Source organism: Puntigrus tetrazona, chromosome 20, assembly GCF_018831695.1.
Source record: "Puntigrus tetrazona isolate hp1 chromosome 20, ASM1883169v1, whole genome shotgun sequence".
NCBI lineage: Eukaryota > Metazoa > Chordata > Actinopteri > Cypriniformes > Cyprinidae > Puntigrus > Puntigrus tetrazona.
This window is the reverse complement of record NC_056718.1, coordinates 18,708,375-18,734,336: the sequence shown is the minus strand read 5'-3', so window position 1 is coordinate 18,734,336 and position 25,962 is coordinate 18,708,375. Positions and strand designations below refer to the sequence as shown.

At 36.4% G+C, this 25,962-nt stretch overlaps 1 protein-coding gene across 1 annotated transcript in view; it reads left to right on the top strand.

The window, feature by feature from the left end:
• The first annotated feature begins 830 nt into the window (after nucleotides 1–830).
• The window catches only part of enah (ENAH actin regulator), a 52,614-nt gene continuing 27,482 nt past the window's right edge, over nucleotides 831–25,962 (top strand). Inside the window, 3 exon segments of the mRNA XM_043219342.1 lie at nucleotides 831–1,161; nucleotides 10,718–10,883; nucleotides 15,682–15,859. Of these exon segments, the coding sequence (XP_043075277.1) occupies nucleotides 1,073–1,161; nucleotides 10,718–10,883; nucleotides 15,682–15,859 (433 nt within the window). The 5' untranslated portion in view covers nucleotides 831–1,072.

The following is a 25,962-nucleotide window of genomic DNA, read 5'->3' as shown; positions in this document are numbered from 1 at the left end:
AGACGAAGCTGAATTCTATGTTCTGGTCAAATCATTCCCTAGGTTTTTAAAGGTCACAACTCACAAAATAATTTAAATTGAAAAGAAGATATTGTACCACTGTAAATGTTCGATACAATAGTACTTTATAGTATCAATACTGTTGTTCTACTAAGTGCTTAAGTGCCTAAAAGCAGGATTTATGTACAAATGCAGATGTTTCTAGCTACATAAACTGCTTTGTGTGTTGTCTTAAAGGAATAGCTCACCCAAAAATAAATTCTGTCATTGAATAATCACCCTCTTGTTCTGCAAGACCTTCATCTTCGGAACACAAATTTTGGAACGCATAATTTCAACGTCAACAATGTGGAATTAAATTCTAATCGCAATATTTCAGACTAGAAAATTATCATCATGTCACCCAGTCCTAGGCAAATAAGTCAATATTGTAACTTCTAACACGTCTGTAGCTCTAGTGCCCCCTTCAGTACCGTTGTTTGTTGCTGTCTAATCACTGACATTTTACGTAAGGACCTGAGAGGTCACACAAGGCCAAAAATAAGATTTTCTCCTTTTTTTCGATTTTTTTGTTTAAATTGTTAAATATTTGTACTGTATATCATGCATTTGAAATAATGTTTACCTCGTCCTGCACCGATGCCTGCATGCACATGCTGCTTCAAAACAAAGCTTAGCCAGCAAAGATAAATCACTATTGAAACGGAGCAGCACAGAATAAAGAGGAGGGGTGGGGGTAGGAAAGACCAGAGAGAGAGAGAGAGAGAGAGAGAGAGAGAAAAAGGCAGGGCGGGAAAAAGCCTGCTCAGTTGAGCAGTATTAACACAGCGTAGCAATTTCATCTTCCCAAACGTGATCTCCTTTAACAACTGTGAGCGCTCAAATGCCTGTTGCCAGGTTACCGTCCAGCACTGTGAAAAGCGGGATTGTGTACGCGAGCAGCATGGAGAAGCACCGCTGACTTGAGCCCGTCTCTAAATAATGAATCACCGATGCATTCAGAATAGGGGAACGCGATGAATAGGCGAGTGTGATCGGGATCGAATCCGCAGCGTTGGAGCCAGGGGAAGCCATGCAGCTCCAGTCTGCAGCACAATGCAAGGTGTCCGGCTTCATACTGAATGAAAGATGCGCCCTGTCTTCGAAAATGGAAGTCCACCGGTACGTACGCACACGGGCTTCGTGGGTTTGTTTTCCTGATACGAGCAACTGTTGCATCCTTGATGTAGCTCAAAGGCATCATAGAAATGCATTGTTTAGGTTCACGTCCGATTCGTTGGCTGTCTGGGATTATGGGTTTAATAAAGCAATGCTCTATTGTAATTATGGAGGAATGCGAGCCGCTTTAGCAAGTGTGCTGGAAAATGTTTTCAGTAAGATTAGTTTCATTTGCTCTAATAGCTCCCTGTGGAACGGATGGGAGATGCACAAATTGGCCTATAAAACCGGTGGCAGGCTACCAACATTTGTGCACTGAAAATTCACTCATCAAACATTGATGGATAGTTCATCCCATCGCACAAATATTCCTCTACAGACCGTATCAAAGTTCATTTTTGTCCTTGTTTTACTGATGAGGGTTCTCATGCAATTTTAAATTGGGTTTCTCACTTCCAATAAGTGTTTGAAAGTCTTTGGAGGGAAGGTGTTTCCCCATTTAGCTGCAATGAATGGGGTGTTTTAGTAAACCATGCCGCCACTCGCTGTCGTGTCTAACAAGTATCACTTATGACGTTCTTAAAGGGAACCTCCATACAAGCTGAAGGTTTGGTGTGAGAAGTCACTGTGTTCCTTGGGTGTGAATAGCAGCTCAGTGGAGGCAAAACAGGTCGCTGTCAACACTCACCTGCTACTTTGTTAAAAGTGAATTGCCTTGTGTATATAAACACGGTACAAAGTCGTTTTTCAGAGAGCCTCGGGTCATTCTGGTGAGGAGGTGTTGGTGGTAGAATTCTCTGGAATTCTTTTAATTTCTTTGTTTAGCTCATGTTGATGTTTTGCAATGCTGCGCCGAGTAAAACCTGTTTTATGAACTGGGTCTGCTCATTCTTAAGATTTTAATTGTTGGTTAATGCTTTGGAAACATTCAGTCCGCTTTAGCTACAAACAAAAACATTTATAACTATTTTTAATTTAAATGCAGATCTTAAATATGTAAACTTTGTGCACTTTTTTTTTCATGTTGTTTAAAGTGGAGTTACCAAAGATTTGTTGCTTCTTATTGTGTACCATTTAAATGTATAAATGTGTGTGTGTGTGTGTGTATTTGTATACGTGTGTGTGTGCATATTCAAGCAAAAATGTTACATAGAAATGTTTTACTTAAATATATTACGATATAGGCTACCAATGCCTTTTTACATAAACATTTTCTATGGATGGAAAAAGATGGAAAAATATACCCTGGACCACAAATCTAGTCATAAGGGTCTGGTTTTTTTTTTGGTGTTTTTTTTTAGATTTATATATCATTTGAAAGCTTTCCATTCCATATGGTTTGTTAGGATAGGACAATATTTGGCCTGGATGCATATATTTGAATCTGTAATCTGAGGGTGCAAAAAAATGTTTGATTATTTTTGTTTGAAAAATATAAAGATATATTAATGGGACGTGATGTTTACTTAATATCATAATGATTTTTGGAATAAAATAAAAATCTGTAATTTTAACTAATTATCCCATCTCAGAAATAAAGGTACAAAATCTGTCATCGGGGCTGTACCATTATAAAAGGTATTAGGTTCAAACGTGTACACTTTAAGTACTAATATGTGCCTTTTAAAGTACCAAAATGGACCCTTTAGGTACAAACATGTACCTTTTTAAAAGGTACCGCCCCAGTGACAGCTTTTGTACCTATATTTCTGAGAGTGAATGGCTATTGCTACAAATATACCCGTGCAACTTATGACTGGTTTTGTGGCCCAGGGTCACATATGGTTTCAGAGGGCGATGTTAGCTTGGTTTAACTTAAATTATTCAGTAATGCGATGAAATGGAGGTTTTGTGTTGTTGAACTTGCAGTTTCCTTGATACTCTTAAAGGTCACCATAATTATTGTCAGCTTGAGTTCAAATTCTAGATGGAAGCGTAGTTGGAGTAAAAATTCCTTATAAATAAAACCAGCCAATATTTAAGCTAATATTTCTTAGACTTGGTAAAGCCATCCGTCTGGCTTTACTATACAAACCATGAACATCTTGAATGTCCAACATGTCAAACTGTGTGGATTATACCCGACACACAGCTTAGATAAAGATGACAGATGGCAGCTGTCAAAGTGAAAATGTATTTAGGATAGCAGTATTTTGCTGATGTTTTTTAGTGGCCAGTCAAACAAGGACGCCTGAAGGAAAAAGGCATAAATTTGTGCTACAGTAGATATTGGCATGTTGTGAATTGGGTAGAACAGAGCTTTTTCTCAAGTGTCTAAAGTTTTACTACCTCAGTTTAACATTCTCTGATTAAACACTAATTCTCCACAATGACAAGGTGTACCTTTTTTACGTGTACCTTTTTTAATTCAAGCTTTGTTGTTGTGTGTCTTAGAGGCGGGAAAAGGTCATAATTCACTGAGAAATGAGGCATATAACCTAGCACTATTTCCGATTAGAAATTCATTAGACATGATCACTATGTTCTTGAAATGTTTAAATGTATTTTTCAGAAACATTATATGCAATATACATTTTTATATTTTTGTGAATTAAATATTAGAAATTAAGATTTTTAAATATTTTTAAGATTTAAGATTTTTTTTAAGATTTAAGATTTTTATTTAAAAAATTAAGATTTTTTGAATAAAAGATTCTAAATACAGTATTTGAATTAAATTTTAATAAAAATATATATTTAAGATTAAATCAAATGTAAAAAAAAAAAAATGCTATATACATGTAAGCAATAAAGTACTGAGAGGCTCAATTCTAATTTATAAATTGTCATTTAAATAAATTTTTTCACATTTTCACAGTAAAATGATATATTTTTAGATAAATTATAAATTATAAAATGTAAATAATTACAATAAAAACATTTATTAGTAATATATAACTATTATTATTTTTTAAATGTAATACAAATGAAAAAATACTATGCTGTCCAGACAAAAATACTTTACTCATTTTTCTACATGCCACGATCTTGTATCTGCTGGTGCTGACTTTTTATTGCTCAGCTTTCGTATTGCTCATTTTGTGTTCAGACTCAAAAATCTGTGAATTAAAACGGTATTAGTACTCCCCTCGCATCGGTTTCCGTCCTTTTTAAGTGTGTTCTTGTCCCCTTGCCAGTGGCTTAAAAGCAGACTCTTCTCACAAATAGCTGCCCAGGCAGAGGATGTCACCAGAGCTGTTTATACAGTGATGATGTCTCCCATTGTCCTGCAAAGCATGGCATGAATGAATCTGCACTGGCATCCACCGAAACGGGTGTTCTGCGTGACTCATGGTTTGTGAGTGGAGTGTATTTTTAAGCCAGTTTTTGCGGTTTCTGTGGAGGAGGTGAGGTGTTGGCAGCTCAGGGACTCTCCATCTCGACTGTGAAGGAAGCAGTTGCTGTCGTTAGCTGGAAAGGATCATAGTAAGGATGCCAAGGTGAACGGTGAACGCCGGGCTCAGAGTATTAACATCCATTTAGTTTTTTTGGGATAGTCTCGGGATAGACCAGTTTACTGTCTATTTAGTGCTGATCATAGCTTGTGTTACAGAGCAAAACAAAAGGCAAGCGAAAGAGAAGCCTGAATGGCTCTTTTTTTTTTTTTCTTATACAGAATCTTTTTTCCAAGTATTATGTAGGAGCTACACATAAAACCCACCCACGTACACAGTGTTGCTAAGGTGATGGCTTTAATTCCTCAGACTAAAAAAAGACCAAAAGAGGGCAAAAAAAACCCACCAACGAGGGATTGTGACTTATGGGGATGTCTCTCTCGACACTAGTACGTGATCACTACAGACTCGGAAATCTTTTGAATTGGCATGAAGATTGTATCGCGGACAGTTCCGTGGAATGCATAATGAAATATCCTCCTCAAAATGGAGGAAATGAAATGCACAGGAAAACAGATGCAAGTGCTGAATCAGTTGACATGCTGCTTCATATAGTGAGTTCGACATCCTCCCCTTCCAAACGCCTCCCATATAGTCATACAAGAAGAGTAATTTTCAGAATTCTTCAGTTAGCTTGACTAACTTCACGAACGATTTTGTTCGTTCTTTTAATTAAAGGAATCTGGCTCATCTGTAAACTAAAAAAATGTAATTTATTTAATTGTTGTACACACTTTTTTTTGTTTTGAAGAATATTTGGTGTGAATATTATTAATGAACAATGCCTTAAAATAATGTCCTTATACAAAGCTGTCATAAGACCTCAGAAATTATACAGTTGGTGGCATTATTCATTTATTTAGCCTTTTTTGGACCTTGGGGAAAAAAACATAATATGGTTTGAAAGACAAGTATGATTTTAAATTTTTTATTCTACTTGTACTTACACATCTGTCATTGTTGTTCGAAAGTTTGTGCTCATTAATATATATATATATATATTTTTAATTGATATTGTACTTTTAAGCTCATCAAAAGTGATACAAAAAATTCAAAACTTTGTTCATCAAAGTATCATTATTTAAACAAAATATTAAGCTACACAACTGTTTTCAACATTGATGATAATAATAATAATTTTGAGCACCAAATATTATGATTTCATAAATAGAATCATGTGAACGAAGACTACAATAATGGCTGCTGAAAATTCAGCAATGCTATGCCAGGAATATATTAAAGTTTTACAATATTTTAAATGGTAGTAGTATTTCACAAATATAATTTTTTTCTATTTTTCATCAAATAAATGGAGCAGTTTAAGCATATGATAAGCATTAGAGACTGTCAAAAACAATTGCTACTCACCCCAATGTTTGAATGTTAATGTTATATGAAGTTATTTCTGCCTTTTTTCATGTATGTGCTTTGGTCGCATCTTGCCAGGTTCGTCATGATCTCATTTTGTAGCCGGTGATCAGGGTTTCAGTTATTTGTCACTGTATGCTGATTTCACCTTGTGGCTGTGAGACGGTATGCTTCTCACAGTGGGAGTCGGAGCCTATTTCCAGCTCCCTGCAACGCCTACACCATGCCGTGGACCCTCGAGCTCCCTGTGAGCAGTCAGCTCTCAGCCTGAGCCATCTCTTTTACAGGAGTATGGTTTAAAATAGCTCCTGTCTGCTCTTTCTCACGCACCTGTGGCTAGTTGAGTAGGTAAAGCGCAGCAGAAGTCTTATTTTAGGGGTCTGTGGCCCTCTTAGGGATTTGTAGAATTGCACAAATGGAAATATTTTATTTTTTTTTAATCTTTATTGGCATTGCTTATTTGGTTAATTTTGCTATTTTTAATTTTTTTTTTCTTTTCGTTGTTGAAGGGCTTTATCGTATCTCAGCTTTAATAAGCAGAGGTAAACTTAAAAGTATTGTTTGAACTTCTCTTGGCCCAACCAAAGGCATGCGTTTAAACTGGAAGTATCTGTTTAACCGACCATTGACAGATGAGCTAAAAAGTAATGATGGGTATCTATGCAGATGTCCCAGGTTTATTCAATTCTGACTTACCAAGTCTTGATTTGCTTCCATTCCAGTTTACATTTGAATTTGATTCTGGTTTATTTTCAGATTCAAATCAAATCTTATCTTTTTGGATGCACTGTATCTGCCATGTTGTCATTGTCATGTCATTCTCAGCTCCTCTCCTGCAGATTCATGGGATAGTAAAGTATCCATTGAATGGACAATCCAGATTCTTAGTGGGAATAATAGATTGAGGAACTTTTTTCCGCTAAAAGGAATCGGTTCGTATTAAGAGTCCTTTGTTTGTGACTACTAGCCCAAATCCAGTGAGTAGTTTTTACTATAGGGGTGTTTAATAGGCTTTTTTGTCACAGGACCTGGGATATTGCATTTTTAACCTCACCACATTGATCACCTAGAAAATACCTTTGTTTCTTACTAAATTGTCTCACTGACCCAAATGACTGTGCTCTTCACTAGCTTGCCAGACGTGGGTTTAAAGAAGACTAAACCGTATTTCTTGTTTGTGGGCTTCTGTTTCTTTTGCAGCATTGTCTATGTAAGCTTAGAGGAACATTTCCCTGCAATTCAACCTTGAAGATTTACAGCATGATCTGTGACGCTTTGTCCTTCAAGATCTATATCAGTTTTCCTTCATTGTTTGAATGACATTGTGGTTTTGTCCGTTGGTTATATTAAAGTGGTAACTATGACTGTTTGTTTGTTTGTTTGTGTTTTTTTTTTTGTTTTTTTTTTTGTTTTTTTTTGTGTGCTGTATATCTGTAGATCTGCTGTAGATCTCTGTACCGGAAGCTAATGAGTCCACTTGACTTGTAAGGAGGTTTGATTTCTAGTGTTTGTTAGAGTCTCAGTGGATTGGTGATGCGGCTTAGAGATGGCAGCTTGTTGAGTTATAGTGTTAGACAATTTGAGCGGTGTAAACAAACTAAGTGTTAAAGTGTGAGCATGTCGGAGTCGGCCTTCGTGACTTGCGTGATTCATATCAAACCTTAAGGGCTAGTTCATCATGCGCCAACACGAACATCAAGATCCATGTATAATTCACAAATAGCCTACTGCTACTCGTGAATTATATAGAATGTTATTGCATAATTTGAAATTGCCTTAATGGGTGATTTTTTTTTTTATTTTATTATTTTTTTTTTTTAATTTTTCCTTAATTAACTGAATGCCGATTATTGCAAGACAAAGTCGTGGTATACACCATTTATAATTAAACTAGTGCACAAAAATATATATATTTTTTAATTAGTATGCTAATATATACAATCTACAATAAAGGTTAAATAACAGTATTCAACTAGATTAATGTGTACTTAGTTTCTGTAAGCATTTGAGTCGGTTAGTTTAATTCGATGGTTCGCATTGAGACAATTCAAATTGACCTAACGGATGAATAAAAAAAAAAACATTAAAATATTCACAATGTTGCGTAATTTATTTTGGCGGCATCACTGTCAGCATGCGGAATCTGCGTCCTTGTTTGTAGATGCAATGCCATTATCGCACATGCTGCAACAAGCATCCCTTCATCTTAACTTGTGTAGTTTATTTGTGAATGAGTGCGTTACATGACCAGAGACAATGGAGCTGTCATCGAGGACGTTACTTTGAGCTGTGTAGAAGGTTGATGATTATTTCTCCTGATGTTGTGGGCGCTGGGTTGCATAATCAGATCTTGGTTTACCATGCTCTTCCCCAGAGCATTTTGCAGGCAGCGCTTGCTCTCGCGTCACTGCAGCCTCAGCACGAAGCTCTCTGATGTCGTATTTTTTAGCTGTTGAGATGTTAAAGCGATGAGGGAAGGAAAATGTTTCCTGATTGCATTGCTGCTGTGCTTTTGGATGTTGTTGTTGTTGTTTTTGGGGTTTTTTTATATCAAGGGGTTTTTGATCACACTTTGTCATAATGCTTGTTTACAGTCAAATTAATTCCTTTAAACATTAACTAAACAGTTTTGCTGTTCATCTTTGATCTAATTGTCAAACGCTTGATGTGCTACGGTGATTCAGACAATTAATATTAATGTAATTCTTCACCATTGTTCACATCAGCTTTGTAGACAATTGCAAGGTTCAAAAAAAAAAAGAAATATTTAATACTTGGTGTAATCAATAATCACACATGAGCAGTAGTTTTGCTTATGTTTTTTTTTCTTTTTTGCATCCAATTTCAGCCCAGCTGAGCTTTTTATTTTGTCAAATTCCCTAGTGGCTTATTAATCCTACGACTGATGAGAAAATGCAATGGCATAGCTGTCATAAATTCTGCATAATTCCATCAAGCGAAGTTTTTCTGGTCTCCCTCTGTCCTTTTGAATTTATTTGTACCTCTGAAATGAAACTGTGGGGCAACATAATGTCTTTTTGAAGGTTGCTAAGATGTTTTATTGCCAAACTATATAAACACAAATGGTGTACTGTCTGTAGCCTGTGGGACTGAAATCTTCAGTGTTTCAGGCCTGCTGAAGTGTCAGCTTGAATTTACAAGTTATTGTAGCGTATTTTGTTTTGATTGGTTCATTAATAGTTTCAAATGAAAACAATTAATAGATCAATTTAACTGGGGAAAATAGCATGGTAATGAGGTTGGTGAGTCTTTTGTTTATATCCAAGAACCTTTTGGGGATGTAAATGTTTTCTGTTTGAGTCACAGATTTGTTGAAAGAGTTTTTTTTTTTTTTTTTGTGTGTGTCATGGTTCTCCCCTTGGCCAGTTGTCCTGTGTAAGCTATTAGCTCTCTGACTGTCTGCCATCAATTACAGTGTAATATGACATAGAGCACCAGAGAGCCCTCTCGGCCCGCTCCTGCATGCCTGTTCCTTAATTAAAGTGCAGGGATTGGTCTCAGCAGACAATCCTGTTAGATTAGTCCTTATCTGCTGGGCGGATGATCCCAGGATCTCATCTCAGTCCTCAGATTGATTTCAGGGAAAAAGCAAAACAAAACACTGGACACAGTCTGTCAGTGTATATTCGGGAGTGCTTGGTCATGATTATTTAACTTACCAGATTAACTTGATGCTGTTAGCCATGCGTCATCTGATCTCAAAATCTTTCCATCCATCCAGTGGTCTTTTGTATGGGAATATTTAAGGACGTCATTTTATGAGAATTTATGACCGTGTAAATAAAGTAGTAAGGACTGGCACTTAAAGAAACGGGAAGACCAAAAACCACTTGGTGCAAAGAAGCCAAGCAATCGACAAAACACAACTGGACATAAACCGATGTAAATTCTAGCTTTCGTTTCTTTGTTTTCTCTTTTTCGTGAAATATAGAAGTGCCACAGACTCATTACAACTAAAACAGATTAACTGAATGAAATACGGCCAAAACATTTTGTCAAGGTTTCTAAAGGAAGGAGTTTTCTAAAGGAGCGCAACCAGAAGTATTTTTTTTTTTTTCACAAGGTCAAAGCACTTTTTCCACTCGTTCTCGTTTTCTCGCTCTTGCCTTTTTCCACCTGCATTAAGTGTTGCTTCCAGTTGATCACGTGAGAAGGGAAGTGTATGGCTCTCTTCCTATTCTATTAACGCAGTGGGAGGTTGGAAGTCATTGTAAATAATTTAGTGTTATAGTTGCTCTATAGTGCGAAGTGAGCAGAGAGACGGGGAATATGATTTTTGTGTTTACACTTAATGGGTGACTACTTAATGAAAGCGTGACCTATAAAGGTGTGCTGTACTTAAGTGCTAATGCAGGGATCGTATGACCCATGGTTACTTCTCTGTGGCTTGAAGCTTTCTGTGATTGGATAAATGGTTAACTACTGCAATTATTAACATAAAATGTCTTCTTGTTGGATTTAAAGCATTGATTTCCATATTCTTTGCTGTTTTAAGCCATAGAAGGAATTATATATATATATATATATATATATATATATATATATATATATATATATATATATATATATATATATATATATATATATATATATATAATTTTTTTTTTTTTTTTTTTTTTTTTTTTTTTTTTTTTATTATATATTTTATTTTATTACATTGAATTTTGATTTTTGTGGGATTTATTAAGAGTTTTTTTTAACCACTGAAGATTTTTCAAGGCAAAATCGTTTTTGTTTGTCCATTAATGCATATGTCTGTTTGTCTGTGTTTTCAGTGAGCAGAGTATCTGTCAGGCACGGGCTGCTGTCATGGTATATGACGACGCCAATAAGAAGTGGGTTCCGGCTGGTGGATCTACAGGCTTTAGTCGAGTCCACATCTATCACCACACTGGCAACAACGCCTTCAGAGTAGTGGGCCGTAAAATTCAGGACCACCAGGTAAGAGAAAGGGGAGCTCTGGTGGCTGTGAGTTGGAAACTATTAATTAGCATGATGGATTGCCAAAGAAATTCTCTACTAAATTTTTCATTCTTGTCATTAGAAACGAGGTCATTATTTACCCTAGTTTTACTCTCCAAAAAGTAAATTCAGGTTACCGATTAACCAATTAATTACCAATTATCAACTTAAATGCTATTATTTATTGCTTTAGAAAGTTCTGTTGACCATAAAAACACTGATTCTTGCATTAATGTAATACTGTTTGTAATTGAAGCAAATTTCAGTTTTAATTGGTAAAAAAAAAAAAAAAAAAAAAAAAAAAAGATTTTTGGTATTTTAACAAAATTGTTACTCCACATTGACCATTATTACAATTGTAAGAATAGGATGACTTTGGAAAAAAAATAATAAAAATTGGGCCTTCATTTTCGCTTTTAATTTTATCGACAGTAAGGTTATGTCTCTGTAATTTTATTGTAAATATTTTCACTGATAAATGGGTCTGTTAGACATGACGTCAGAATTGAGTCAGATATTGAGTCAGATATTGAGTGTCCACAATCCAGTGGGTTTAACTGAGAGGCCGTCTGCTTGGCCTTGTTGGCTTCTCCTGCAGAGAGGGGTCTGGTTTCACTGCAGTGCTTTGATGACCCATGACACAGAACACGGGAGGTTTGAGTGGCTCACAGATCAGCACAGCTTGCTTTAAACAGAATAACATCTCATGAGAAATGCTCCTGTTCTTGTTGTGATTACAAGAATGTTTTGCTTGGCTACATTTTGGAAAATTCCGTACATCTTTCCTTTTAGTGGTTCATTGTGGCGTTTCAAGGAATAATTCACGCAAAAATACTATTCGTCACCGTGTTCCCAAATTGTTTTTGAGCAGTATCATTTTTTTCCTTTGTTTTGTGGTAAATAATGTTTCCTTATGAGGATAGTGAATCAGACTTGTTCAAAAAAGTGATCCATGCTATACAAGCCTTATTTTAATCTGTCTGTTACTTCATATAACTTTGGGGGGCCATAAAAATATAGTCATATGGATTTTAATGCTTTTATGTTTTTATGCTTTTCTCACATTGTGAAAGAAATGAGGGCGAGTAAATAAGATTTCAATTTTTTTATGAACTTCAAGAAAAAGGCTGTATGCAATGGATTTGGGAATGTTGTTTTACTCAGTCAGAGTAACCTTGACCTTGGTAAGTGATTTGAGTTGCATAGAATAGCTTAAATTTTTTTTAGCTATTAATTGATCAAGAAACCAATCAATTTTCTGACATGATTTTTTTTGACATGGGTCAAACTGAAATTTAGTGCTGGAAATGGGTCAACAAAATATTAAAAATCCCATTTATTTCAGAAGAAAAATTGTGTTTTTAACCAAATACACAAATCCCTCCCTACTTATGTGCTTTCTGCATATTTCTGCTACCATATTAATAAATACTAATTTAACTGTGAACTGTCTAGCTACTGCATTAAATGGAAAGGGTAGCAAATTTCTTTAAAATCTCCTGATTTATGTGCTGTTTTGTGGTTAGGAAGCCATTTGTCTTAGTGCCATTTGCTGAGATTAATTATAACCCTGGACGCATTTGAATGCTATTAACATATTTTAAATAAAACCACCATGTTTGTGTTCAGGAAACGTGGTGTGGCAGTAAAGACTGTCCTGAAATAAAAATGGCTGTACTTTTTTACTGATGTATTTAAAAGCTCATGAGGTTGCTAAACGTCTACTTTAGAGTTTCTGCAAATTGTGCATGCACACATGGGAAGTATGTGCTGCTTCAGCAACCTTCAAACCTTTCCTCGTTTTATGAGTATTTTGTAAACTCGCGTATGTAGTGGGAGAGACTATATTAAAAGCCCTTAAACCTTAAAACAGGAACTTCCTTTTAATGTTGGATATTTCTTGTAATGCATTTTTGTTGTCCTCTAAGATTCTATGCATGCCAAAAATTAATTTAGCGAAGTAATTAAAAGTTATCTTTTTGTTCCCATCACAAAAACCGTCTGGTAATTTTTTAAAACTTTTTAATGACCCTTAAATCGAAATCAGACCCAGTGATTTTGCTTATGTGCTTATTTATATTTCAGTACGTACAATTGAGGAAGTTTAATATGACGTGAACTATTAAATCAGACCCTTCAGTAAGCTTCTGACAGATGATTTGGTTGATTTAGTGCAACTTGGGTGTAAAGAAGAAATGGAAAAACCCATGCACTGCAGTCTCGTGCTTTATATTTCTAATCAGGTTCAGTGAAAACACAAAATACAGGATAAACTTTTTACATGCATAAGAAACAGAGTAAAAAAACGGTACTCTTGCAGTCCAATAGGTTACTTAAATGAAAGCAGCAGTTTTGTTACAGAAGTTAACATTGAAAATTATAGATTTCTGAGGTTTTATAATTTTTTTGCTTGTTTGATCAGTTGAGTTTTACTTGTCTATATTCTTTTTAAAATGATAATTATTTTTTTCTGTTTCTCCCAAGTACCCACATAATGTCAAGGTTCCGTGCATCAAAAACAAGCTCTTTGCATTTGAGATGAGCAACAATGGGCGCTTAGGAAACTATTAATTGGATCTGTTGTATCATTTTGATTATGCTTTCATTTTCAAGCTACTGCCTTGTCCTTGCAAAGTCCGCTTTATGTTTCCTGACATCATCAAGGACTTATTTGTATGTTGTGTCCTGATATAACCAAGTCCGTTATATCCATGTTAATAGGCAGCCAATCAATCTGTGTGTGAAGGTTACTCAATAAAGGCGGTGGAAGTGTCAGTCTTTAAACAGCACATATTAAGTGTTCAGCTGTGTTGTCTTAAGAAACCTTTTTTTGGAGAGTTCTTTTTTTTTTTTTTTTTTTTTTTGGTTCAGAAGCACAGAAACTAACTTTTGTGTGCTAAATTTAGACCGTTTTACGTCACGTAATTCACTTCAGGCCGTATATTGCATATGTATTTAATTACTGTCTGCCCTGGTTCTTTCTTTATCTGTTCATTTCCTGCGAAGAACTGAACCGTTAAAGAAACCTTTTTCTCTTCCATTGTTTAGGTGAGGACATTTTTCTACACTTTTAGTGAAGTGCAAGGTAATGTGCACTTAAAGGTAACCTTTATTCAGCATTGACCGTGGTTGTTGCGCCCTGCTACACAAATGGCAGAAATGCTGAGGGGGTGGTGACACTGTACATGACTCATTGTTTTTTTATGGTTATTCAGTGTTTCATGGAAAGCCTATTTATGTTTCTGAGAGTACCTAGGCCTTTTTAGTCCTGGCCGCGTTAATAATTCATGAACAGCGCAATCATCACAGTGATATCGGAGGATGGAGAATATCAGATTACTTGAGGAAACTTACTGGCATCTAATGATGATGCCATTCATGACAGTATAGTGACTGAGTAAAGCGCTGAAGTGCTGCACATAAAATGTCAACAGACCTTTTATGTTTAGCCTTGGCATCTATGTATAACTGACTAATGTCTTTAGATCTATACTTGCAAGTGTGCCAGTAACTAGCCTAGTCATTTATTAGACACGCATTTACAATAACAACAGTCTATAGTAAGATGAGCTAGTAATGATTGCTTGTACATTTTTTATTTGCAGTAAATGGGTGCCGTCAGAATGAGAGTAATATGTTGCAATATTATGAATAAAGGACTTGTGGATTACTTGTGGTGTTTTATCAGCTCCTTGGGCTTTCATTCTGATGGCACCCATTCACTGCAGAGGATCCATTGGAATATATACATACACGCACACTATTTAGTAGAAGTAACTACCACTTAAAGGCTTGCAGGCCCAAAACAATGGCAAAACTGCCCAGGAAGGTTCGCTTGTATAGGACCATGCCCCAGTCTTATTTTTTGCTGCTTAATTTCATTAATGTGTTGAGAAAACTGAGAAGTTTTCTTCACTTGCGAGTTGTGACAGGATGGCTTACAGTTCACAGTTCCTTTTATAAAGTTCGCTAATTAGTTGCACTTCTCATGGTAATTACATTGATGTCAAAGGATGAGAAATTGAAATGACTGGGAAAACAGCCAGTTACCACAGAAGCTCGAGAAAGATTCACCCTGTTGAGGACATGTTGTTGGGAGATTTTAGAAAGCCAGTCAAGTGTTGGATATTTAAGCATCACGATATGCGATTACACTATTAACCAAGCAGTATCATTGCTATAACACCTGTCTGATGCCGTGATGGACTCCATAGCCTTTGTGGACGTACTGAAGAAATGCATTTACTTTTTTTGTTATCTACAAGGATAGAGGTGCTGCAAGCGGCATTTTCATTTTATTATTATTTATTTTACTTTGTCCTTGTGAATCTTTTAGGAAGCAAGTCTTTGTCTCTGAAATGCAATTCCTTTGTGTTGAGAGGAGGTTTAGTCAGAGATTTTTGCTTTAAACTCGAAACCTTGTTTTATCGGTTTTATCTCACGAGGGGAAAAAGGGCCTATGCATATGCAAAAACTGTATATTTTGCCCATGCTAAACGTGGGTTTTATTTTGTTCAGTACAGATGAGGTTTTAATATGCTTAAAAACATTGTTTTTTTTCGCTTCACATGAAAGCTGCAGCAATTTGTATGCAATGTCACATTGTTCCCCTGAGACCATGTGGAGTTTTACGGGCTACTTCCGCACTTTTATGTTGTGTGAGGATGCAGTATATAGTGCTTTACAGTCTTCTGAGCTGTTCTGATTTTAGCCTTGCATTTCCAATTATACGATTTTTTTGATGTGTTGAATATATTCTGTTCTTTTCTGTCAACAGGTGGTAATAAACTGTGCCATTCCAAAGGGGCTCAAATACAACCAGGCCACACAAACGTTTCACCAGTGGCGAGATGCACGGCAGGTGTATGGCCTTAACTTTGGCAGCAAAGAGGATGCCAATGTATTTGCCAGTGCCATGATGCATGCCCTGGAGGTGCTGAACTCTCAGGATGCAGGTGAGAATGCTATTTTAACACCAGAGTGCAAAACTTTATTGACGTGTGAATTGCGTGAACTGGGTTCTACCACACCTTCAGTAGTGATGCTCAGGATTCTTCTGAAGAATCGTTTTGGAAGCGCTTCAGGAAATTCTGCAGAATCATTCTTCTGCAGCGTGTTAAAACATCTATATTTATAGTATTCAATGCTGTAAACTGAAGTTTTATTCAAATTAAAGTATGAGAATTAATTAAATAACGTGCCATGTTTCTAAACCAATAAAATGATTTATGGAAATACACACATAAATAATAGTACTGACAATTCAATAATCGTGAATAATTGCATATAAAATAAAAAAATTTTTATGTAGTATACGCGTGTACAGTGTATATTTATTTTCTATATGTACTGTGTGTATATATACACCCATGCATGCATATTTAAGACAAATATATTAAGTTTATGTATTCATAATATATATCTATACTATGGGGCCACTTGCTGATGCTGCACTTTGTGCTTTTATCCTATGTAAGACACTTTTTAAATCCATTATAAACAGTCCAATTAGCAAATGGTCTTTCGCTGTTTTTGTTTAGTGCTAGTGAGTTCTGCAGAATGTAATTGTGTTCTGTTCTTTGCCCAGTTAGTGAGGTCACATTTGGAGCCAGACTCAGCCTATTGTGCTCAATTAATTGTAATTTAGCAAACGGGGGCCTGCTCACAGGGGTTTTGTTTGGTATGCATGTTGTTTATGAGAGAGAGAGAGAGAGTCTGGGTTACCTCTGATTGCTCTGATTGGGTTTAGAAGTAGGTGCCTCTGCTTGTGTATAACAGTCTGCATGAAATCCATTTGTCTGCAGCGGTTGCATGTGTGCGTACACGTGTCGCTTTCGGCCTTTTTTTTTCCTCTGCTGTCTGAGACCCTGGCACGGTCACAGCAGGGGGTCATTCCCCACACTGAGCTCAATGTTCTCAGCGTGTCAGGGCAGTTCATTGCTGAGGTTGTTTTCTCTATTAGAAACAGATGATGCTTTGTTTTGTGGACCGGACTCTGCTTGTCTCTTTGAGATACGGCTGATCCGTGAGTCCTGAACTGTTGCATATTGAGCTGTTCTCTTTTCTACTGTGTAGCACAATAGTAAGGTCATTCTGTTAACCCCACACTGTGTGTTTGAGGCAAGGAAGCTTTTGAAAGAATTGTTTGTATCCGTCGCAGCAAGTTGGATTCTGTTCAGTCAAGCTGAAATATAGGAAAGTAGTGTTTCAGTGATGTATAGAATAAATATGAATGTCACAGTTTGATTCTTGGCGGAGATTGTGAGACTGAATTCTTATATATGTATATGTTGTGAGAGAATGAAAAATATCTTTGTGTAGTGCTTTTTGCACAAACACAAGGACATGGTGGTGGGGGAAAAAATTCAGGGTGGTAGAAAAATAAATAAATAAATATAATATATATATATATATATATATATATATATATATATATATATATATATATATATATATATATATATATATATATATATATATATATAAATTCTACCTCCCTGAATTTTTTTTCCTCACCACCATGTCCATGTGTTTGTGCAAAAAGCACTACAATTAGAGCTTGCTGTATTTTCCACAGGTCAGATCTCTTTTTGTATCTTAGAAGAAAGAAAAGGCATTTTGTGCAAATAATATTTATTCAAGCAATGCAGAAATGGCGACTGTTGCCATTTTCCATGACCTTCAGTTCTTTGTCTCACTAATCTCGCTATGGAAAGTTATCTAGTCACAGCTCTGGGCTCCTGTTATCACCACAGGAAGCCTCAGACTCTGTGGCCTTATTACTGTCTATTAATTACCTGATACCACGGCGGTTAATTATGCAAAGCAATGTTAATTATGCATTCTTTGCTGATGAGCGGATAGCCTTGCAGTCCAAGTCCTCTGACTGTTTCAATCCAAAAGGCGGATTCGAATGAGCGATGTAAAATGCTGTTTACTGTAAGATTTTCATTTTAGGCTCACTCTCTCAGACCCTATAGAGAGAAACTGTGGGGAACATAGAAAAAAAAATCAGCTCATCTCTTGATGCCTTGGGGAAGATGAGTCTTCAACGAAGGAGTTTCGCCTTCGGGATTTTAGTTTCTCCCTCTTCTCATCTGCCTTGCAGCTTTCTTCTCACATCGGATCCCTTTGGTCCTGCCTTCCTTCCTTATTTGTCCACTTTCTCCCTTATTAGAGACTAGGTTTACATTTCATTACTTTGTGCCCGTTTTGTGGGCACAAGCTATTCAGAATTTAAGGTAGTTCAATTACAGTCAAGCTGCACTTTTGAGCAGTAGTTTAGAATAATTCAGAACCTAGCTAATTAAATTTAAGATAAATAGACGGACAATAAAATAAATAAATTATAATTATTTATATAAAATCAGTTAATTAGAGATGCTTTTGATTCTTAAAGGTGCTGTAAGTTTTTCTGTTCTAAAGCCAAAAAAAGAACATATGTTTTTAGATAATTAGGAAATATGATATGCTTGCATAGCTGTTTAAACAACAATGCTAGAGCTAGTTATTTTACTCTGAAATGTGCGTTTCGAGCAGATTTTGGGCCAAAATTGCAGTACTTTTTTTAACTGCTGGCTGTCAATCATACATACTGTACTTTTAACAATGAAAAAAAAAATATGGAAAACAACTTTTCATAGGGCCTGACGTGGATTATTTGAAATAAAAAGTTCAAAATAACAGCAATTTGACCCTCAATTTTGAAACGGATATATACAAAATATGCAACTATGTATGTGTTTAAAAAAGGCCCGACAAATGATTGACAAATGCATGTACGTATTTAAGAAAAAAATTATGTATTGAATATATTTATATAAAATATAAAAAAGGCATCAATTATAAATATATAAACATATATGCATGTAAATATTTCCAAAATATATATGCTGTATGCAAATGTATCTATACAGTTAACATACACAGTACAAACACACATTATGTAAACAAATGTTTACTACTGAATAATCAGTTGACAGCACTGATAAATATACAATATATGTTACTTGCTTTCTCAGACATGAATGGAAAGGTTTTCTTTTCTTTTTTTTGATCAGCTTCATTTGAACAAACAAGCAAGGTGTAATTTTCGTACAGCATGTTTGAATATCAGGAATGTTTGCCAGGGTTAAAAGTGTGAATTGAGACAGGGTAAACATTTATTTAGAAAAAGCTGTGATTTTTAGAAAAATCTGCACTTTTGTGGAGTCTGCTGAGCTGTGTAATGTGACAAATACTGGTTACGTTAGTAGCGTTACTCACCGGCACTGGTGTGTGTGCTACACTATCTCTGCTGAATTTCCTAATGCCTGTAGGTAACTGGCAATGAGACAGTGTTTTTGGGGAGTGTGTTAAACTGCACTAACCAGCCAGCAGTAGGATCCCATGTGACTGAGCCAAAGCAGGAAAGCGTAATTGGCTCTCCCTTAATTCACATTGTCAATATTAAGCTGTGTACAGCTGTGCTAGAGCTAAATGAGTTCTATTAGAGCCATCCAACCAACTGCAGTCTGTGTCCAGACCTCTAAGTGAACTTATTTGCAGTGTGTGCTTGTATTAGCTCTTTTACTGAAGCTCTGAAGTCAAGATTCGATTAACTCTTGGTGCATGTTTAAGGGTTTACTCCACATTTGTCCAAAAAATGGTGTTTATGCATATGACCTTAAAATCTTTCTTGACTGTTTTTATCTTCTGTTAAAACCACCAGCCAAGCAATTTAGAAAATTTAAAGCACTAAAAAAAAAAAAAAAAAAAAAAAAAAGAAACAATTGATTTGTTTGAAACAATTTAGATCTTGGCTCTTTGGTATTCTTTGGCTCTTTTTTTTTTTATTTACTCTCTTGGCATATTCAGAATGAAAAATAAAAATAAATATCATAAGTAAAATACGCCCCCTGTTGATTGTACGTTGAATTTCAGTGTTGCTAGGCAGACTTGTTACTAAATCATGTCAGCCGGTGTTTTCTTGGCATATTCATGACCTCAGGTGGGCTAATACCCGTCAGATACCGCATGCCTCAATTCCAGAATGCAATCGACTGTCTTCTACCCTGTGTCTAAACACAGACTCAGGTGGAATAACAATGTTGTCATCCCTTTTTTTTAAGACTCTGTGGCTGTGATTGTATTTTTGGAGCATCACATCCAGTAGTATGTTTACATGGCCTAATAGGAATGTTTGTAACCTGTTTGTGCATTACTTTTGTGCGTCATCCTGTTGTAAAAGCAAGATTAGGTAATGGCGATCCTCTGAAGACCTTCATGTATATGTTTTGTTACGCGTGTCATCGAGTGACGTGTTTGCTGAGGAGTCCAGGGGAATCAAAAATTCTTTTTTAAAAACCCTCAGAATGTGTTCGCTAATTTTAGTCGAGTGTAATGGGTAACAGAGTCACACGCCAGGGTGATGTTACCCTGACACTGGAGCCGTGGACTGTGTGAGATTTGGTGAGTTTTTATATAAATGCTGTTGCCAGCATGACTGAGGATCTCTGTTGCAAGGCAGACGGCCCTAGAGCTCTTGGCAACATGGACTATATATACATGGAGGCGTGATGGATGTGCTGATTGATGTATTGGTGAGGTAATGCATGAACATGTTTGTCATTGAGAAATCAAAACTGTGTAAACCAGACAATCTGCCTGAGGAGTTTACATGAGAAATACAACCTTTTATCTTTCCCACGGGTAATTGGAGTTTAATTATTGTAAACTTCACTCTTTCTTTGCTTCTGTTTTTTGTTTAACTTCCACCTTGACGTGACCGCTAGGAATGTGCGAACAAAAGCGTGATTGCTTACTGGCACAGACAGCCAGGTGTTTGTGGTTTAGGACTAGGATGTGAATTTTGTTGTAGTGCTGATGGGATGGCAGCAGTTGGATAATTTAGTTGCTGTTGGTTAAGCTCCTCCAACACCCTGGCTTAGCTAAAGCTGTGTGATTTCTCACGCCGTGAAATCTCAGTGGGGGAAAAAGACCTTGTCTTCTAACTTAATAATCATCTTGACAATGTAGACTGTTGTTAAAGTCTTCTTTCACATATTAATACTTTGGTTGTTACATGTTCATCTTTTTGTTTGTCTAAATAATAATTTATAATACATTTAATGGTATTATTGGCCTTTTAAAGATGAACCTTAAGCTTGTTAGATGATGGAAAAGGTGACATAAATGTAAAAACAGGTTGAATTTTATTTTATTTTTTTCTGTGCAGATTCTTAAGCCCCAAATTCCCTCTTAGATGTTTTTCAAACTGATACCCAAAGTCTTTTTACCTTTAATGGGGAAAACAAATCTGATCTTTAGAAGTCTGGATACCTTAGCTGTCACATGGCTAATGTGCCCTGATCTTCATTTCAGCACTTTCTTAGATGGATGGGTTGACTAACAGTCTAGTAAGAAAAGTATGCTACAGAAACCTTGTATATTTCATATTAAGAATAAATGAAGCTCTAATTTTAGGTGTCTGTCACTAGCTTCCATATAATACCCTGCTTGGGCCAGTAGCCTATCTGCAACATGTGAAAAGGTCATGAGTTAAGGTTTCTGTGCCACCTTTCAGTGTATAAATACGGTCTTGTGATGACCTGTTGACAGTCGTGAAATATGTGGGATTGCATGAGCTCATCCATGTCAGAACAAAGCAGGCTTTTCACTCCGTCCCACCGTAGACCCCCAGGAGCCTGCTGCATCTGCGTCTAGAGGTCTAAATGAAGGTCACCCTGCTTTGAGACTTTACAGTTTGGCATTGACAGGTGTTTGTCTTTTGAGACATGGCACCTCTGAGAGGAAATAGAAAGACATTCCTGAGCCAAAAAGAGTTTGTTTTTCTGGTCGGGGAGCCTAAATATGGCTTGAAAGAGGTGGGCTTGAACCAGTGTCTGGTATGTGTTTGTTTTCTGACTAGTGACACCACATGACCACCAAATTGCTCCAACAGCCAAGGTGGGAGAGATGACGTTGGCAGCCCAGAACACTTTTTATCGATGAGATCATTCTCTTTCCACAGACTCTTAATAGTCCTCGTTGCAGAAGGTTTCTCCTCTCCAGCTTTCTAAATAATTGCAGAGCTTGGCTTGTCACTTTCTTGGGATCTTCCAGGACTCAGGTTGGCTTTTGTTGCTGTGGAATTAGTTTCGTTTTGAGTTCTGTACTCCGTTATGCAGGTTTCATTTTTTTTCTTTTTCTTTTTTTTCAATGGGAATCTGACTCAGGTGTACAAGAGTAGAGCTCAATATCTCTACCTCAACTCTCCCAGTGGGACTTGGTCCGGGTTCAGGGCGTCAGAGCAAAAAGGCAGGCCTGCAGGCACCTGTCCATCATGCCAGCCCCAAGAGTGTATCGCTTCCCGCAGAAGATCAGCCGCACTGAGATCATCTTGAGGAGTGAGTTTGATGGGGAGGGATGGGGCTTTAACCATGAGAGACTCCCAGCAGGGGCAGTCAGGTACTTTGGGATGGTGCATCTCTTTTTTTTTTTCCACAACTAAATGGTCACTGCTGAGTTTAAATAATCTGTGATGTGCTTGAGCTATGTAGGAAAATGGCTTTGAATAAAACGGAATATACCCCCATTAACAATCTTTTTAAAATCTGACCTTTGTAATCATATATTATCATATATTATCTAAGCACCGGTTAAATGAAAGCATGTGAAAAATGTGGGGGGGGGACCTTTTTACACACTTTTTAAAAGGCATTGTACTTGATTTGAAGTGCACCGTAGGTGATGATAACAGATTTTCTACTGAAACAACAAGTAAAAAATAAAATAAAATAAAAAATCCTAAGCCAGTCAAAACAGCAGCTCAGCCAATAGAATTAGTTTGACAGCAGGATTAGAGGGCTTCACAGTCTGAGCGTCACACTCATGTTTACAACTTAAAACGATGTGTGTGAAATGTGTTTAGAAGCACACATTTGGGCATGGAAAAGCAGGAATCGCAATTTAAGACCCCAGTGTCATATTAAACTTATTTATATAAAAATTATAAAATTATATAATGTAATTACGTGAATACGTACACAGCAGGTTTGGAAGTAAAAAAAAACGTGGCAGCAGTTCACTTCAAATCATGCAATGTTATATAACTTATTATTTACTATATTCACTTTTATTTACTTGATCAAAGCATTACTTCATCTTTTGAGCATGTGGCAATTTGTGGCTAGTATGACAGAAACGCAGTTCTACATTTGAATCTGTTAAACGTCAAATCGAAGTACTGGTCAAGGTATGTTAATTGTGAAAGCTGACAGATTTGGTCTAATCAAACCACTTAACAACTCCACGTTCCTTTCCTGGGCTTCAACAGCACAGCCAAGCCAAGTTTACCACGAGAAGTCATTAAATGTCGGAAACAGATTGTCCATAACGATCCAAGAGCTGCTCTTTTTTTTTTCTCAGTGAAATGTGTGCTTGTTTTAGCTCTGTGTGCTGAGTCAGTCTTTTCGCTCCTTTTGCAGCCATTCTCACATTCTCAGTCCTGCTTATCCTGTACGTTATTTATTTTTTTTCCCCCATCTGATTTGCCTTTTCAAGATAATACGGTTTCCCAATGTCATTTCAGTTTTCTGTCAGAAGCGCAAATGACGTGTTTGCGATGGTCTACACAATATAATGAATCTAGTTCGACATTCGCTTCTAAAGACATCTGTTATCTCAACAAAAGATAACGCATTGTACGGACTACAGTTCGACAGGATGTCTTTAGATAAAAGCATTCTTGCCAGCTTATTTCAGAAGTGCTTAAAATGGTTGTTTACACCCTGCACGTGTTCGGTGGTCAGGTTTTTATTTCATTTTGGACTACAAATGGCAGAACTGTTTCCAAGCAGAACTTCCTTTATTAAGCAACATTGCATCAAAACGCCCCCCCCCAATGGTTTTGCAGCTCATTCCTGCCTCTGCAGTTGTTTACCCACCCCAGGGCTAAAGTGGGATCAGGTGATGCCATTTAGTATCTCTGGGGTGATGCCGAACACTGAAAACATCAACACCTCGTATATGAGGCAGTTGAACTAGAGCCAGTATTATTACGATTTACTACTTTAATTTTATTACTATTTTAATAATAAAATAATCAAAAAAAAAATTTTTATTTATTTATTTATTTATTTATTTATTTAGTTATTTTTTTTGGACGTTGTCAAATCTGTGTGGACACAGCAGACTGTATAACTAAATGGACAAACAAATTTAGTTATAATAAGTTATAGTAATTAGAACCTGCAGATTTCCGCTATATTTACGTCCCGTTTTATTGCCATATTTTCTATCTTTGTCCTTGAGCCTTAAATAACGAGACTTGTCAAAACAGTGACGCTAATGTACAGATTTTCATTATATTTATTTATTATATCGTAATCCTAGGATGCCTGCTAAACCAAACCAAGAGTCTCCTCGATGTGTTCACCTTTCTACCACCAAGACACAAATCATGTATACAATGACACGCGACATTTCTTTTGACTCGCATAATCTTGCTTTAATAACGTCCCATTTAAGCGGATCACAGACTTGCTCAATCCAATCAGAATCTGTTTAAAGCTAGAGGACTAATCGTTTGCTTCCCCATCTTCAAATTATGCAGCACTTGACTGTAATTTTCCTATTTGTGGAGCCACAACTGTGGAATTAATTGGAAGGCTTGGGCCCGTGTTTTGCGAAACACATGAGTGATAAGGGGATTTGTGCGTTGTACTTACAAGGTGACAGCATCGGTGTTTGGTAATGAGGCTGTGTCAGATGATGATTTTTCACAAATGTTGTTGTAAAACACTGAGAAGAAAAAATGGTCATTCAACAGCAGGTGGTGTCTCAGTTTAGAACTGATTGTCAGGCCTTTGGGGATTATTAATGGTGCTTGCTAAGAGAAGCATCACAATTCCTATTGTTCATATGTAGGTTTAGGCTAGCAACTTTGTTGTTATCCAGACTAACCATGACCATGATAGGACATTAGTTGCTTCCGTAATTTTGTTTTGTTTGAACAGAAGATGATTTTTTATTTTTATTTTTTGGTCCATACAGTAAATGTGAAGCCAGTTTTGTGCCCATTGACTTTTATTGTATGGATGGATATCTTAAGAGTTGTTTAAAATAATATTTACTTGCTTGCTTAATAACTCAATAAGTAAATAATAAATAAATAATTCTGATTTTTTAAAAACTATATAGTAAGAAACAAACAGCGGGATACCATTTAAAATTTAAGTTTGAAAATAAGATCCAGTGTTATTTTATGTATTAATATTAGAGCTGCAAAATGAATAGTCACGATTAATCGATTCCAAATAAGTATTTTTATGAACCGTATGTTTGTATGGATTGTATGTAAAGTTACGCGTATATAACTTAAATAAATATTTTACATATAGGTCTAACATATTTTTTTCTTAATGTATACATGTGTATTTATATATACGTAATAGTTTGTAAACCAACTTTTATTTTAAATAAATTAATCACGTTTTGCATCCCACAAAATATTTATGTGGTAAGTAAGTCCTGGTAAACTGTTCAAAGTTTCAGAAGCAAACAGATTTTTTTTCCTCTCTTGAGCTCATGCTCTTATGGTCCTAAAGTATGGTGTGAATTTTGTTGGTGTGAAAGATGATTCAACTCTGTGAAATTAAAGCTGTCCGGTGTATTCATGGCTGTTAGTTGTTGGTGGCATCATCCGATAACTTGATTTCAAGCGCTTTACTTGGTCCTGCGGCCAAGACGAGCTTTGTTTCTAAGTGCTTAGAGAAACTTCCATGTTTCTCCCTGAGGACTGTTTTTTTTTTTTTCTTCACATTTTTCTGAAGTGCACATCTAAAATTTGCCCTTCGTAGTAGATCTCCAGATTTAAGAGTCTCATTTCAATATCATTGTCCTTGTCTCGAAACTGCCCCCACCCCCGTTTTCTTCCACCCACCTGATCGTAATAGTTGTGATGTGGTTGTAACATTGACCGCTTTACCCTTCGCCCATCCAGGCATGAATAATTGATCAGGTCCGGAAAGTGCAATAAGTGGACCACATCCTGCTCCGTAACGTCTGACTGCCAGCC